This window comes from Hyaena hyaena, unplaced genomic scaffold (assembly GCF_003009895.1).
Source record: "Hyaena hyaena isolate Hyena2069 unplaced genomic scaffold, ASM300989v1 scaffold_577, whole genome shotgun sequence".
Lineage (NCBI taxonomy): Eukaryota > Metazoa > Chordata > Mammalia > Carnivora > Hyaenidae > Hyaena > Hyaena hyaena.
Window position 1 is genome coordinate 1,092,016 of NW_024081204.1, and position 18,078 is coordinate 1,110,093.

The following is an 18,078-nucleotide window of genomic DNA, read 5'->3' on the forward strand; positions in this document are numbered from 1 at the left end:
AATAATAGAGTCTCTTTAGATAACTCTTTTAGATAAATCTCAGTCTTTCTGGCTTCTGCTTTCTCCCTTTGCCCCTGATTCAGTCCAGGATACTATCTGGGTGTATAAAGAAGAGAGACTCACATAGCCTGTGTCTGAGGGGAATTTGGGGGCTTTTGGAGCCAAGGGCAGTCCTTGTGAGGCCCAGTGGGTTCTAGACAATATCTCTTCCATTACTTTCTTCAGTGCCATCTGTGCCTTTTTTTAAAAAAAATTTTTTTTAATGTTTTATTTATTTCTAGGAGAGAGAGAGACAGCGTGAGCACGGAAGGGTCAGAGAGAGAGGGAGTCACAGACTGAAACAGGCTCCAGGCTCTGAGCTGGCAGTCAGCACAGAGCCCGACGCGGGGCTCGAACCCACGAACTGCGAGATCATGACCTAAGAGAAATCGGACGCTTAACCGACTAAGCCACCCAGGCGCCCCGGCATCTATGCCTTTTGGCAGGTAGAAACATGATCTCAGTTCTCCCAGATCAAAGCTGAGGAGCTCAATCCTGCCTGCCTCATTGCAGTCAGAAACCTCCTGTGTCTGATTGCCACTCTTCTGTTGCACTTGGCTCCTGTGGTCCTAGCTTACGGGGTTGCTTTGTCTTTGATAGGTACCATCTATGGGATCATCTTTTCCGTTTTTGCCTCGGAGAAGCCCAGGAAGTCTCCTGAGAGCTAAAAGGGGCTTCTCCTTCACCACATGATTGCCCCAAACGCAAGTGGACAAAAACCACTCTGCTTTTCCCTTTAACTCACAAACTTGCCACTGCTTCCCAGGAACTTCAAATACACAATATCAAGACAATAGAAAGGACTTCAGGTGCACCTGGGTGGCTCAGTTGGTTGAGAGCCAACTTCAGCTCAAGTCATGATCTCGTGGTTCATGGGTTCGTGCCCCCAGTTGGGCTCTGTGCTGACAGCTTGGAGCCTGGAGCCTGCTTTGGATTCTGCATCTCCCTCTCTCTCTGCCCCTCCCCTGCACGTGCTTTGTCTCTGTCTCTCAAAAATAAGTAAACATTTAAAAAATTTAAAAAAAAATAGAAAAAAGAAAGGACTTCAGATACACATAGGGCTGTGTGTTTGTTTGTTTAATAGCCAGGACAGTGAAATTACTCCCTTGGCTTTAGGAATATGCCCACCAAATGACTTCTGGTGGGAGGAAGAGCCCACTATTAAATCAAGAAGACAATGGGAGTGGAAGCATGACCGGCAGTCCAGAGCCTGGCACCAATAATTTTTGGTGACTATATTTATAAATGGAATTCATGAGTTTTATTCTAGTTGGTTAGGCCCCTCTCTTGATACATTAAATAAACTCTAAACGAATCTAGAAAATCTCTTTTTCTCTGACAAAACCTAGGATCAAGCTGCCTCCATATCCCATGTTCTTTTTCAAGTATACTATGCTGCCTTTTAAAACGACCTGAAAAATTATATTGTATACAATATAAATAATTTGACTGATTTTTGTAACAGTGGAAATATTTTCTTTTTAAAGCAACCTCTTATATAATCCATCATTTGTCAACTGGTCTGGCTGGGATTTGGGAAAATAATAATAGCAGCCATTTATTAAGCCTATTCTATGGGCCAGGAAATGTGCTGAAGTCACTACATAGATTATATATATATATATCATGACACTCTTCATATTTCCTCTTAACTGATGATGAAACTGAGGCAAGATAAGAGTTACTAGCATTATACAAACAAGGAGCAGAATTTGAGTCCAAGTGACTTGATACCACAGTGTATTCTGTTAATCACAACAAAAATATTATCTCCCGATGTTTACATTCAGATTTATGAACATCCATTAAAAGATTACTCTGTACCAAACAGTATTTTAAGTCTCGAGTTACAAAGATCTAATCGAGGATTTTTAACCTCTGCACTATTGACATTTTGTATTGAGTAAGTCTTTGCCGTGGAACCCAGCCTATGCATCACAGGATGGTTAGCAGCATTGCTGTCTCCTCCCCACTAGATAGTATTGGACTTTTCAAGTTAAGACAACCAAAGATGTCTCCAGATGCTGTCAAGTGTCCACTGGGGGACAAATTGCCTCCACTGAGAACCACTGATTGAATTCCATCTACCTACCTATTTGTCTGTCCATCTATCATCTATCATCTTTCTATCTTTCCGTTTTTTCTCGTTGTGTACATTGTAATGCTTAAAATGCATTCAAATAATCCCATGAAGATTCTGCATTTGCAGAGATGCCACATGACCCCACTCAATTCAATCTTTTATCTTAGATTTAATAACCATTGAAACAGACCTTGTGTTATGTGGAAGAGAATTTCTGACAAAGTGCTAAAAGCAAAAGAATTTTAAATCTAAACTCAGGAGAAATTTATTAATTCCCTTGACATTTATCTTTTACACTCAATACCTTGAATTTAATGTCAAAGGTACCAGAGCAGCTATAAAATGAACAAAACTTGAGTGCTATAATAGTTGTGGTAGACAGAATAATAGCTCTCCCAGAGATGTGTGTGTCCTAATTCCTGGAGCTAGTGACTATGCTACCTTACCTGGCAAAAAGGACTTTACAGACGTGATGAAGATAGAGATTTTTAGGCAGGGAGATTACCTTAGAATTATCCAGGTGGGTCTAATGTAATCACCAGGGTCCTTGTAAGGGAAAGAAGTAGGGGAGAACTGGAGTCAGAGATGGAAAGGTGGAGCACAGGTCAGTGTGTATGGGGAGTGTGTGTGTGTGTGTGAGAGAGAGAGAGAGAGAGAGAGAGAGAGAGGCAGAGAGACAGAGACAGAGAGAGATTTGAAAATAATAGGCTGCTGACTTTGAAGATAGAGGAGGAGACTATGACCCAAGGGACACAGGCAGCCTCTCCTCTACAAGCTCAAAAAGGCAAGGAAACAGACCCTCTCCTAGAGTCCCCAGAAGGACACCTAGCAGACACCTTGATTTTAGCCCAATAAAACCCATTTCAGACTTCTGACCTTCAGAATTGTAAGATGAGACGTTTGTAGGGGCGCCTGGGTGGCTCAGTCGGTTGAGCGTCCGACTTTGGCTCAGGTCATGGTCTTGCGGTCCGTGGGTTCGAGTCCCGCATTGGTCTCTGTGCTGACAGCTAGCTCAGAGCCTGGAGCCTGTTTTGAATTCTGTGTCTCCCTCTCTCTCTGCCCCTCCCCAGCTCAGGCTCTGTCTCTCTCTGTCTCAAAAATAAATAAACGTTAAAAAAATAAAAAAAGAAGTTTGTACTGTTTTAAGCCACTAAGTGTGTGTAATTTGTTTCTGAAGCCATAAGAAACTAGGCAATAGTTCCTTATCTTTAGAATTCAAGATGAATTGAACCTGAATGTGATCCTTCAAGAATTGCAGTGAAGAGTGAACACTCACCTTTGGTGAGCACTTACTAAGTGTCAGGTACTGCAAGAATGCTTTGTGTGGTTACAACAATTGCTTACTTCTCATAACAACTCCAGGAGCTAACCTTTATTTTCTCAAGTTATTTTTCAGAGAAACTGAGGTCAGGGAGGTTAAGGAACTCACCGAAAGTTAAGGGCATGGCCAGGAAGAATACCAAGATCTGCCTGACTCCAGTGTCTGCGCTAATTCACACCAGAGCATACTGCCAAACGGCACTCCCCATGCTGATTACAAACGTTTCTGGATTCATTGTATTTATTATATTAGACCCCAGGCTAAGTTATTTGTAAATTCTATTGGCACAAATGAAACAAACTGTAATATATGTTATTGTTCATTTGGGATTTATCAATTAAACAAATGCCTTTTGGTTTATTCACTGCATGAAGTTATTTCCCCAAAAAGGCATTGTTTACTGCCTTTGGCTTGGCTCTGGAAGTCCAAGGTCTTTGGCAGACTGGGACATTAGTCTCAGCGCCTGCTTAGTCTAACATTTTCATTTTCAAAAAGCCAGTGGTAAATCAAGCTGAGAGCCAGATACTCAGTCAAAAATTGATTTAGTAAGGCACTGCAACTCACCAGTTACAATCCTACCTTTTTGCCTTATGGTGTAATCTCTTCAGTAATTGCCAAATCTAAGGACACACACACACACACACACACACACACACACACACACCCTCAGTGCCCTTCTCTTATTTTCCCTCTCACTCTGACACATATACACTTTGGAAGAAAATATTAATACATAAATGCAGGCATTTGAGACATGATGACTCAAATGGCAGAAATTTTTAAAATTATGTTTCTCACTAGCTAATGGACTTCCCCCAATTGTGTTTTTCTTCAAAGGTAAAAAATATATTGGATATAATATTCTTATATTCACTCTTAGGATCTAAAAAGTTAAAGTTATATCTTATAAAACAAGTAGTTTGCTTGAGAGAGGGACTATGTTTTTGTTCCAGTTCTTAACTCTCAAGAATCCTGTATGTACTCAATAAATGAAGGACTAAACTGAATTCCATAACCTATTCATACAATTCAGGTGAGTGATTTTAGGAGAAGAAATTATGAGCTCATTCATTTATTATTTTTCTTGCTTGGGGACCAGCTTATAAGTTATGATTTGAACACTTTCTTCTTCCTTCCTTCCTTCCTTCCTTCCTTCCTTCCTTCCTTCCTTCCTTCCTTCCTTCCTTCCTTCCTTCCCTCTCTCTTTTTCTTTTCTTTTTCTTGCTTTAAGGGAACAATGAAGCAATCAAGAAAGAGGAATGTGTACAGTCTGAATGGTCACACTGGGGAAACTGTTCTCAGTCAGTGCCATACTCATAGAGCTCCAACTCTTAAGCATTTGTGTGATTGTTTCATTTGCCTACATGTCTGAAATACTTTCTTGCTACCCCAGTATCTTAATAATGTATAAGAGAAGAGTCTTAGACTCAATCACATCAGAAAGGCTGGACTCTAGGCCCAGCTTTGGCACTCTGCTGGTAGTGACACTGGTCTCTTAACCCCTCTGGGACTGTTTTGTCACACCCGAAAGGATTTAATCCTGCCTAACTGGAAATGTGCTTATGTGGTCATTCAAAGGATGGTTGTATGCAAAAGCACTTCATAAACCATAGCACCTGCTAAAACTATAAGAAAACATTATCATTGCTCTTTATCCCATTACAAATTTTCTGCCTGCCAAGGAAAGATTTCTTTCGTGTTGTGTTTTCTATTCTGTCTCCCCCCATCTTGCACCTTCCCTTTCTTTAGAAATTACTTGATTGTTTGCCGTTATACTAAGGTTCCAACTGCTGCATTGTTATTTTAAAACTCGAGAAAGTGACGTGTGGACTGTTGAAAGGGAGATAAAATGGAACATAATGCTGCCACTCAAATTTGACCAAGTCACTTAATTTTCTTGATTTGGTTTTAAAACTGTTTTCCTTTAAAAGGCAGGTGGATAGGTAATCACCAAAATCATAGCTTTTGCTCAAGTTAAATAGCTCCTCCCTTTGTATTCTTTTCACACAATACATATAGTTGGTAAGCTGGACAGAACACTCAAGATACAAATCATCTCATTACAAAGAGAATTTTTTTTCTTTTCTTTTTATTGTATCTACATGAGAAGATGGATTCTGACCCTAATCATTTCACAGTATATGTAATTCAAACCATCATGCCTTATACCTCAAACTTAGTGATGCATGTCAATTATTTCAGTAAAAGTAGAGAAAAAAGGATATACTAGGATAGGAAGGTAATTTTTTAAAGTTTATTAATTTTTGAGAGAGTGGGAGAGAGAGAGTGGGGGAGGGGCAGAGAAAGAGGGAGAATCAGAATCCAAAACAGGCTCCAGGCTCTGAGCTGTCAGCACTGAACTGACATGGGGCTTGAACTCACAAACTGCGAGATCATGACCTGAGCTGAAGTCAGATGCTGAACTGACTGAGCCACCCAGGCGCCCCTAGGAAGGTAATGTTTTATAGTCCATTCTGCTTTACTTGATTTCTACAGGGGAAGTTTGCTTTCCAGATGGTATTTACCCTAAGTGGGGAGAGAGGGGGCAAGAAGCCTTGGCCTATAGATCAAGTAAGGAAATAAGCCAGAATCTTATGCTTCATAATTTGTGGAAAGAAAATAATAAAGTATGCTAAAATTTTGCATAACTATATGTAAAAGCAGGCTTTTTTTTTTTTTTGCATCTTCTCTTTCCTGTTTCTCTTCTGCATTATACTCATATAAATAGTAGAAAGAGTTAAGATGAGACTATTTTCCAGAAATGATTGTTTTTCCTCCAAGAACTCAAAATATGTTCATTGGGAGAATGTATAGTTGGTTAAAAAAAGAAGAATTAGTCATTACATAGAATTTTTCTCTCCTTGTATTTTCACATTTTTCTCCATAGTTGATTTTTTTTTTGGTGTGAATTGTTGCAATCAATATTTTCAGGTCTTAAATGACTTCTTTTTCACCAGGCACTTGAATTGTCTGCACAAAGTAGCTTCTTAGGAATTTTAAGAAAAATGTGCTTTCTATTGGTCAACTCTTGCCTTTTCCCATTCTGTTTCAAACTTTCTTCTGCTGAGACCCTAAATGATATCTGGTTTTCATTTGTAAAAGTCTTAAAAGAACCAACTTTTATGATATGATATTATTTGCTATATATTCCCTTTTTATCTTTCTTGTTTATGCACATAACAACTGTGTTGTCTTCAGTTTCTCTGGTTTGCACTAAGATACCTTGAGCTTTTTCCTATTATATCATAAAATATTTGTGTCATTTTGATGTGAAATTTCCAGAGGTAGCTTCCATGGAAAGACATAATAAATTTGGTTTATATGTTTACTACCTAATATATCCTTGAACTTTAAAGACTTTAGATTTGCTGTTGTCAACCCAATGATACAAAGCACTATTAGTGATATCCATATCAAACCATGCACACCTATAAACTGGGAACCACCTTTAAATTACATGGCAGGTTTTTATCTCTTCAGTCATTGCAGCTTAATTCAAGTAATATTTGTCTGTTTCTGTGGTGCAAATCTGTGCCAGGCACTTTTAAGGATACAAAGATGAATAAAACATGTCGTCTCAGGTCTTGCAGATTTTACAAAGATATAAGTATGTGAAGATTTAAATTAAATATCTACAGTACTAATTGAAAGGGGAGGCCTGGGACTCAATATAAAACACTACTCAATATACTGAAGGTCAAAGTTGAACTTTAAACAAAGAATTAATTATTTTGCTCTTAAAAAGGTGAAGCATTCAGGGTAAGAAATTAAATCAAGAGTGATGTTTCCCTCAGTAAAACTTTGGCTCAATAATATAAGGAGATTATGATATTAATTCCAACCTAACCACTTAATAATGATTACCAACTTAAAACATCAGTATACCCTCAGTGCAACCATCATTTTTTTGCATTGCTGGATGCATTAAAGTTTGTACTGAAAAAATAATGAGACTTGGTCAGTCTTAACATTTCACAGCAATTTAAATAATATTAACTCCAAATTGTGGTGTAAAGGGATGATGTTTTCAAATGAAATAATAAATCTCCTTCATAGGAGGGTCTACAGACGTTACCAGGATCATCAAATAACAGGACTTGTAGTGGACATTTTAGTTTTAGTTTGGGTGGGATAATAATGAAGACTTCATATTTTCATCTGCGTGGTTCTCTGAACTGCTGGGGATGAGTCACAGATGCAGCTGCCTTGGCTGCTTGGCACCACCTCCTGGCCCCTAACACTTGACTTCACAGAAGGAGACGGCACATTAGTGGAATGATCCCATGGGCACCTGGGGCTCCTCCTTCTCTTCACTGTTCCTCTTCTTTGAAGGCATACTGGCTTGCAGGGTGCCTTTCCTTCTTACATGGTCTTCCCTTTGTGAGTGTGCTGCGCCAGACCCCGTTCTAAGCCCTTTCTGTGTATTAATTTATTTAATCCTCACCTCAATCACTTTCTTATTCCCTCATGTAACAGTTGAAGAAATGCGGGACAGGGAGGTTAAATAACTTGCCCGGTATTACCCAGGTGGTCACCATGGAGCTGGGGCTCAGATGCGGGCGGCCTCCTTTGCTATTAACTTTACACTCTCAAATGCGTAACTGTTGAATGAATGAAAAGCATTTTCTCCCCAAATCTATTCAAAAATGTCAGAGCAGAGATAATTTCTTCCATTGCCTTCTCAACTCCAACCTCTGTTCCCTCTAGTCAGCATTCAATCACACACGCAGAATGAGATTTGAAACTTTTTGTTAGGCCCCCGTTACTACCCATAGGTCTTCTAAAACATGCCAATTCCCCTAAAATATTTATTCATATATTTCACACATGTATACATTTTAATCTTTTAAAATGCCTCTTTTTCCGTGTGTGTATGTATTCCTTGTGAATGGAAAACTGGAAGAAACTTTAACTATTTTCCTGGTGAACTATTTTGGCATGCTGCTTTTTTTTTATTTCCCATCACATAATTTCAAGTTTGATTTGATCTTTGAGAGTATCTCTTCCTTCTACTTATTTACCAATAACAGCAATAAGAAAAAAAAAACCTCTTTGTCTTATGGAGAATTCTCTGCTTTCTTTCCAACCTCCTCTTCAATTCCAGATGGAAAGCTAGGTTTGCAAAGAATATTGATATAGTTTAGCATGCTTATGAGGATTATATTACATTGTTATTTTAATTATTGACAACATAAAAGCTTATAGGAAAGTGGAATTTGCTAGTAGCGGCCTACATCTATACACAAAGAGATGCCTTCTTGAGATTCCAATGATACATTAACATCTAAACATAATCTCTAAATTTGATGAAGGTTATCAAAAGCAGGACCCCTATCGAAAACCTGTTTATCTTTTATAAAAGAGGGTAGAACATAAGGAAGGCATCTTTTATTTTTGACAAGAGAGGTAAGGCCTTCCAAAAGTTAAACTTATAATTCTGGTTACTATATATATATATCCTTGGCTTCTCATATTTGAATGAATGTGCCAGTTCTGTCATTTGAATCGATGGAGATGAAAAAAATCAGTGGTTTAAGTATCTTTTCACTGCTGATTACCAATAAGTTAAGGATATCTATCTGATTTTTGGAATAAAATTCAGTCAAAATGATAATTAAGGATTTTGATTTAAAAGAAATGTAAACTGCGGTGTTGGCATTTTGTATATTCATATTTCCATCTGCTATGGTGGACCCATAATGAGACAAAAAACCAAAGAATTCTGGGGCAAATCAAGTATTTATATTATTTAATAATAGTACATACAAGTAAGGTAATGAGTAAACAAATAGCCATGTCTATTGTATAGATCGGAGGGGATTTGTTATAATGAACATGTAGAGTTTCTATAACCTTCCAACAACCTCTAGATCTGTTCGACTGGTGGAGTATGGAGGTAAAATAGCTCAATGGGAACAAAAGGATCTGAATCCTTAAGTCTCTTTTATTCACCTTGATCCCTCCATTTTGTTCAACAAATTGAATTGAAAGCAGGAGGACATAGGATTCCACAGACATAATGACATGGATGCTGGAGGATTTGGGATTGGGTCCTTCTTTGCCTTTCTGTATTTTACTCAGCTTATGTAAAAGGCAATCGAACAGTTGCCTTTGGGTTTATGACCAAGGTCAGACATGCTAATTGTGCTGCTCTCCACATGAGAGCGACTATGCAGAGAGTTTAAGACTCCAAAAGAGCACTGTTGTTACACAGGACATCTTCTTAGCATCAAATAGCAAATTGAAACTTTTGTCATTAAAAAAGGGAAATCAGTTAGCGACAGTGGAAATAAAATGAGGATTGCTGCCAATATTGGCAGTTGGGAAGTTACTTTTTGAAACATTTTTAAAAAGTGCATTCAACCAGCGAGTGCACCGTCTCTTAAATACGCTAGCCAATTGAAATATAAAAATGTTAAATGGCTGAGCATTAAATTTAAATGATGAAGAAGAAAGATGTGCCCAAGGCACTTGTCCTGACTCAGGGAGAAAAGATTATTGCAGGTCATTGAACCAGAATAGAAGTTTAGAGAAGGTTATCAGGGGAAATAAAAAGAAAAGACACATTTTCATCACAATGACCAAAAAGACTGCTAATTGGATATCTAATTTTAAAATGCTCACATGTAACTATTTCGAGTATCATTGATGTATTTTGACAATTAAAATCAAGGAAAAGTAAGTGTTGTGCATAATAATAACGCAAACATATTTGTGTACCTCTTTAAAACTAGTCTTAAATTTTTTTTCTCTCTACCCTTGGGTTTCACACAGCAGGTTCTCAGCAGATATTTGTGGTATTGAGCCAGATGCAATCACTAAATGCCAAAGCATGTTCTGGGAATTTTTTTCTTCATTTGTGCCTTGCAATGGCTCTGTGAAGTAGTGGATGTACAGGGGAAGAAACAGAACTGAGGTCAGTTACGAGGTCAGACAGATGCTGACTGCCAGGTCTAGCAGGCAAAAATACTTGAGTGCTTTTGGCTGTGGTTTACTCATCTGTAACACAGGGATCTAGATCGTATCCGGGCGTTAGGGTTGCTGTGAGTATCGAATGAGTTAATACACCTGAAGCCCTGAGCAGAGTGTCCGTAACAAAGTACCATTCAGTGAATGTTAGCTGTGAGGATGCTTTAATCTGCTGCTGCTGTTTGAAGCGGCAGTGGTTAAATGGCTTCTCTGAATCCCCTGTCAAATTAGTGCTAGGAGGTTTCTGCTCTTCAATTTATGCTCTTTTCAGAAAAAAAATTGGAATATAAGAAAGCAATATTTTAATGATAGCATCTTTTAAATGGTCTTTCAGAATGAATGTAATACTGCTTCATGTTTACTGAATTTGGATCATGTAATTATAGGAATAAATAATTGCTCATTCCTAATTTTAAAGGTGTATATGGCTGACACTTTTATTTTTATGGGCCGTTAAAACATTACTGTCTAATTATCCTGAGACTAGTGGCTTTGTTGAATTGGGTAGACATTAATTTTAAGGACTCAGGAGAAAGGCATGTTAGAAAGACCTGTACATTAGAGCCTCAAATAGAACCCAAATTTTCATGATGTTTAAAAAAGCACAGCATATCTATTTGGGGGGAGGGAACTCCACAAGAGAAAACCATCCTCAACTTTCAAAAAGATAACATCAGAAAATATCTATGAAAATACACAGCTTGTCAAATTTCATAAAAACAGATCTGGTATGCTACTAAAAATAGAAGTGTCTCGGAATGCTTCTAATGGAGATTCATTTTATGTATACACTGTGTGGGAGGAGATGATAGAGAACATTGTGAAGAATAAAATGGAGGAGACAGGGGATTAAACATTGTTATGGACTGTTTAATGATCAGGTGCACATCTTTTGCCTAAAACCGCAAAGGTCTGAGCTTGAAATATATTCATCTTTGTCTTAAGGAATGGCCACATCTTCAAAATCTAATCTATCTCTACCTATGTTCTTTTCTTATTGAACCTAATCTTAAAACTATATATGAATCATCACCAAGGAACTGCTATGTTATATAAAGCTGGCGGGGGGGCATAGAGTTTTCTGAAAATGTGGAATTATTATGCTTCCCCCTTAGTTTTCTTTTCTTTTTTTTTTTTAATTTCTGAGAGAGAGAGCGAGAGAGAGAGAGAGCGAGAGCAGGGGAGGGTCAGAGAGAGAGGGAGATACAGAATCTGAAGCAGGTTCCAGGCTCCGAGCTGGCTGTCAGCACAGAGCCCAAAGTGAGGCTCGAAGCCACGAACCGTGAGATCATGACCTGAGCTGAAGTCAGACTGAGCTCACCCAGGTGCCCCTCCCCATTAGTTTTCTATTAAGTTTACATAAGCCAAAGATAACCTAGATGGATTTCGTATAAAATCAAATACTCTTCCTGTTCCATCTTGACATGAAAATATGTATCTTTTTCCATTTTTTGTGCCAGCATTGGTGATATTTTCAGTCTCCTGACTGTCCAGTCTTGAAATCTCTGTCTGAACTTCTGCCTTTTTCTCTTTTGGCTTCTAATTAATTGGGCCGTGCTAATTCTCCCTTTGTGGTGTGAGCTCACACCTGCTGTTTCTTTAAGAGTGCTTCCAACATTATCACCTCCTTCCGAAAGCTCTACTGAGTCCCACGCCCTCTCCTTCATATCTCCATAGTACTTTCTGGAGTGCCCATTTCATCACTGAACTTGCCACGTTTTGTTATAATCATTGCCAGAAATAATGCGGAGAACTGAAGCAGTGGTTCTCAAATTCTGCCACATATTAGAATCACAAACAATCAAAAATTAACTCAGAATTTCTGGGGAGGTGAGACCCTGGGCCGAGGCATTTTTAAAAGCAGTACTTTTCAAATGTTCATATGCATACAGTTCACTGGGGGATCTTGTTGAAATGTAGATTACGATTCAATAGATCTCAGGTGGGGCCCCAAGAGTCTGCATTTCTTTCTTTCTTTCTTTTTTTTTAGGGGGGGGTTACTTGTCTTTTTATTACGGAGTTGTAAGTTTTCTTTCTTTTCTTTTCTTTTTTTTTTTTACAAATAGTTTATTATCAAATTGGTTTCCACATAACACCCAGTGCTCATCCCCACAAGTGCCCTCCTCCGTGCCCATCCCCCCCTCCCCCCCCACATCCATCAGTCCTCAGTTTGTTTCTCAGCATTCAAGAGTCTCTCATGGTTTGCCTCTCTCCCTTTCCCCCACCACTTCCCCCCTTTTTCTCCCCCTTGTTCCTCTGTTAAGTTCCTCCTAATCCTCCTATACGTGCAAACATATGATATTTGTCCTTCTCTGCCTGACTTATTTCGCTCAGCATAACACCCTCAAGAGTCTGCATTTCTAACAAGCTCCCAGGTGACCTGGATGCTGTTTATGCTAAATCCACTACAAGTTGCCCCCAGATGGTCACGTGTTTTAGAAAACAAATCGTATTCTTTATCTGTATCTGTATGTATATCTGTATCTTAAGCTCACAAACTCTTACCCAATCCAGACAACTTCTTTCCTCCCTGTTGTCCGCACCTTCCACGACCATTTTTAGGGGAGTAGAGGTGTTTAGACTTTTCTCATAAATCAGAATCCGCATTGTCAGTGTTTCAACTATAATTGGCCTTCCCCATTTTTATTCCCAGTAAGTGCATCCCACCCTAGCCTTGCTGTGTCCATGCTTCTGCATTAATCTTACTGGCCACAGGTCCCCGTGAAATACTGGGGAGCATTCAGACAGCTTAGAGGTGAGAGGTCCAGGTTTTGAGTATGATTTTATCTATTCACCTCATTGTTACCCAAGCCTCGGGATTCTGTCTTCTGCTGCTTCTGGGTGCTCCTGTGACCCTCCCTCTGTCCTTCTTCCACAGCCGGCAGCCCTCTGCTCCTACCCATTCTCACATTTTCCTTACTCACTGTCATCACTGTCTTCCCTACAGACTTACCACAAAGTAATGGAAACCAACGAACATGAATACAAATATAAACATACTTGTAGAGTAAAAACTCTTTTCTTCCACTTTAAGTGCTACTTGCTCAGCTGCATTACTTTTCCTTCATTAATGCTTCTGTCCCTTACAAGTACAGATCAATCTTTTCCATTCCAGGCTCTGAGGATGGACTCTAAGTGATTGTTATTTCATTAGGCTAGTAGCAAGAGTTAAGATTCTGTTGGCCTTGGTACACCTTTAAGTGCCAGCCTAACTATAGTCCCATACTGTCCAGGGTGCATGCTGAAGCTTCCTGGGGTGCAGCTGGGAACCCACTGTGGTGCTAGGAAGTATTTTAAAATTTCGAGGGAAATATTAGCAACACTCGGGTTCTTTGAGGCTCCTTGTGAATTACTAGTTCAGAGTAGTTAACAGTTTCAACAGTAGGTGGTGCTCCATTCTTTTTGATGACGTCAAATGTTTATATTTTCTCACCCAACTTGTGATAATAAGTGCAGACAATGCAAAATCAACGTGGAAAAGGAACGTGGCAATGTCTGATTTTAGAAGTTGCACAGTGCCCAGGGGATGCCCACATGCTGTAAGTAACTGTGGTTATTTAAGAATAAAATTAAAATACTACTTTTGGGGGGCACTTGGGTGGCTCAGTCGGTTAAGCGTCAGACTTGAGCTCAGGTCATGATCTCACGGTTCTGGGTTGGAGCCCTGCCTGCTCTGACAGCTCAGAGTCTGGAGCCTGCTTTGGATTGATTCTGTGTCTCCCTCTGTCTCTCAAAAATAAATAAACATTAAAACAATTTTTTTAAATATTATTTTTTCTGCTGATTGCTGTGTATTTTTTCAAATAACTATGCATTTGTTAGAACATAAATACCTGTTAAGTTGTTTGGCTCTGTTTCTTGTGTTCTAAGGGCACTGTGAAAACAAACACAATACTAAGGGCACCGCGAACCAAGAATGTTTTGGGACTTCTGCTATAGTCTAATCTTTTTTTTTTCCTCCAAAAGTTTCTTGACCTTGTGGATCCAGATCATCACATCAAGTATGTGTTTTGTTCCATATCTATCTAAAAGTGGAACAGGGGCACCTGGGTGGCTTGTCAGGTGGGTGTCTGACTCTTGATTCCAGCTCAGGTCATGATCCCAGGGTTTTGGGATCGAGACCCGCATCGGGCTCCACGTGTGGAGCCCATTTGAGATTCTCTCTTCTCCCTCTGCCCCTCCCCACCCTGTCTCTCTCTAAAAAAAGAAAGAAAAAGTGGACCAACTTGTTGCCATAGGAGAAACAAACTTTTTTTTTCTTAAAAAATTATTTTGGCCTATTTTTAATTATGGTAAAAACATATTATACTCAAATCTTTTTGTCTGTTGATAAAGCACAACCCAAAGACAGATATGGAGAAATGCCCAATTAACAGTCTTTTTTTTTTTTTAATATTTTTATTTATTTCTAGGAGAGAGAGAGAGAGAGAGAGAGAGAGAGAGACAGCGTGAGCAGGGGAGGGTCAGAGAGAGAGGGAGACACAGACTCTGAAATAGGCTCCAGGCTCTGAGCTGGCAGTCAGAACAGAGACCGACACGGGGCTCAAACCCAAGAACCGCGAGATAATGACCTAAGCAAAAGACGGACGCCCAACCGACTAAGACACCCAGGCGCCCCTCGATTAACAGTCTTAAACACATCTGATGTAGCAATGCTGGGAACCCTGACAACTTCAATTATTGCTGTTGCTTTTTTTTCTGTTTTCCAGTAGATATCTTCTTATGTGTTATAACTTCAAGGAGGTGGGAGTGGGGTAGTGATGATGGTAAGGTAGGGAAACATGTCTAGCTGCCAATAAAATATCCACATCCAACTAGTTAGGTTGAAGCTATGATTGGGAAAGGATTTTGCCACCATCTTCTACCTTTTCCACCCACCGAGAGATCCCTTAATTACCCATTTTACTTCTGCAATGTTATAAAAATCAATACTTGTGCATTACAGGTAGATTTAATAGAGTGTGTACAGCTGATTTGCTCACCAATAATAATACTGTCTTTATGCACCTACTATGTGACAGTCACTAGTTCCTGTCTCATGTAACTTCATAAGGCAGGTTTTGCTGCCTGCATTTTCCAGTTGAAGAAACTAAAGCCTAGGAAGCTTCACAACCTGCCTTGGGCCATGCAGCCACGCAGCCTCAGATCTGCCAGAGTCCACAGCTCGAAACTTCTCCCCATGGCAATGTTACCTCTTAGAATTCTCATGGTAAAATTGATTCCTATGCAGTTTTATCCATTTCTGTTTCCAGGATCCTAAAATATCCCTGCCTTTCTTTAAGAACACGTGGTATTTTTGATATAAAATGGCCTCACGATTTTAGAAGAAAAAAGCAGAAAGGAAAAAGGGGAGAATCAGTCATTTAGACAAAGCATTTAAGAAATTTTAATCTTCTATGACAATAATATTATATGTATTGTAGAAAGTGCTTTAAAGGTTTGAGATTATTATTATTTTTTTTACAACCATTACTCTGTTAATGTAGTGATAGTCAAATTTCACAAGGAAATGGAGTGAAGTACAAATAAGCGGACTGTCTTTTTTCAGCAGTCACACAGCATGTGAGTTTCACATCAAATACAAGGCTAAACCCTTGGGGATCTGTGTTGATGTTCACCCCACCACTGTATACTTCCTCTCCTACTTTATTCCACATTAATAATTCATTCATTGGAACAATGCCTGGTTACCTCAGCCCAAGCCATGGATGGCTTTCCTTCATTTATAAGGGTAAATACTTAAAGAGAATATTTGCAGATTGTTATTTAGGGGATATTTGATAACGGATTGAAATGTGAATGTGGGGCCTTTGGACTCTGCAAAATTTATGCTGTTTGCACACTGTCCTAATATGGTTGTTTCAAAATCATAGCTCTAATCATAAACAAAGACATCTTATCATTTCTGTTATGTTCATTCTCTGTTTCTATAAAGGATATGTGACAATTTTTTTTGACAATTATTTTTCTTATCAGTACCACATTATGAGACACAGAAGCTACAAAATACAAATATGTGTCTCTATTTGTCCCCCATCTCTGCAGCATGCAGATATTCTGCAACAAGAATGTAGCTGATGATAACATTTCAGTGAAACTCACGATGACAGTATAACTGAGCTGTTTCCCTGACTCAGCTCCAGTAATCTCCAAGGGCTATAATAAGTGATGCCCTCCTCATTCTACTTTCTAGAGTCAATAAAATGGTCAGATGATATTTGGAAATAGCACCTTTACATGACCATGTTTCTCTTTTGTGAACCTTGTCACAATTAAAGCACTGTCTTTTGAAATGCCTGGCTCTTGCCAGTTAGTTGAGACAAGACAAAATTAGTCGCAGCGGTGACAGTAACAGCAACCAAATCTAAGGCAGTAAGGTGGATTTTGCGGACAAAGGGCTCCATCTGGTTGGAGAATGGATGGCACTGTCGGGAGCAGTGTTAAGAAGTAGTTAATTTGAACCTGACCAAAGGACTAATGCTCAGAATGTTTGCTTTCAGAATCAGAAAAAGGAACCTTCCTCCCCTTACAGCTTAATCCCTCTATTCCTATTTTTAATACATCCTACTTTATAGAATAGCTGGACCACATTTTTCAAGCTAAAGTAAAAATTAAAGGATTTATGATAATCCTATGTGGATGGTTGTGGGCGTTTCATTTTCAACGGAAGCATTTCTTTCTTTGTTGCATTGCTAACATTTCTCAGCTTCTTGCTATAGTCTTCTTCCCGAAACTACTCAAGTGGAAAAAAAAAAGTCTTACCAGATAAGCAACAATTCTTACTGTATTGGGGGAATAGTTCACATCCTCCCCGTCTATTTATTAGAAGTAACTTCTTCAGGCTTTAAAACCAGAATGTCAAAGCGCCCAATGGAATCCTACCTTGCCCACATACTGATAATCGGATCCCGTGTATTCCTCCAGGAGAAAGAACTGATTCCACATCCAGCTTCTTTTCGAACGGTTCAGCTCATTTTTGCTGTTTCCAGAGAGCTCCAGGGAACTTTTCTTTGCTGGGAAACCACTAGTCCTCTTAGATAATGGAGTTGAGAAAGTTGGGTAGGGCTGACCAACCCAAAAGAGTAGCAAGAAGTACCGGTAAGTTCTCATTCTGAAGACACAGTCCAGTCTCTGGGCAATGGGTGCCCTGCTCCTTCAAGTGTCTTTTTTCACTGCACTCTGTCCAGTGTCATCCCTTCTTTCTTCCTTAATGTTCTTTGCTTGGCTTTCAGAGGATGTCTGGAAAGAATAATAACATATCAAACAATTTTAGAGATGCTTAAAATTCAGTGTTAGAGCAAATAAGCTCTTGAGAGAGAGGGCGGAAATTTCAATAGCAAAACAACCAAAATAAGTTGGCTATCAATTTTGAAATGAGGAAAATGTTCTTTCAGATATGCTAAATGGAAGGCATGTGCCGAGTAGGAAGCTGCTGTTTCCCTTTTTTCTTTTCTATTGCTTAAAAATCCTATTTTAAGTAACAGTGTTGCTGTAGGTCAACATGCCAGAGTGGATTATTTCACTACTCTCTTTTCCTCTCTAGTATGTGGGCTGAGATCTGGTAAGGAGAAACGAGTTTGTGTTTCTGATTCCATTTGCATATATATCCTCATGAACAAGTCTGAGGCAAAGAATATCACAGACAGTTTCAACTCGATTGGAAGTG

The 18,078-nt window shown here is 39.1% G+C and overlaps 1 protein-coding gene across 2 annotated transcripts in view; it reads right to left on the reverse strand.

Moving 5' to 3' along the window:
• Nucleotides 1-17,522, reverse strand: part of LOC120248176 (cadherin-6) — a 52,419-nt gene extending 34,897 nt beyond the window's left edge. The window contains exon 1 of one of the 2 annotated variants that reach the window (XM_039256414.1): nucleotides 17,295-17,522. In XM_039256414.1, coding sequence (XP_039112345.1) covers nucleotides 17,295-17,522 — 228 coding nt within the window. The remainder of the gene's footprint in view (nucleotides 1-17,294) is intronic. The other variant, XM_039256415.1, reaches the window with a different exon arrangement.
• Nucleotides 17,523-18,078: the final 556 nt, after the last annotated feature.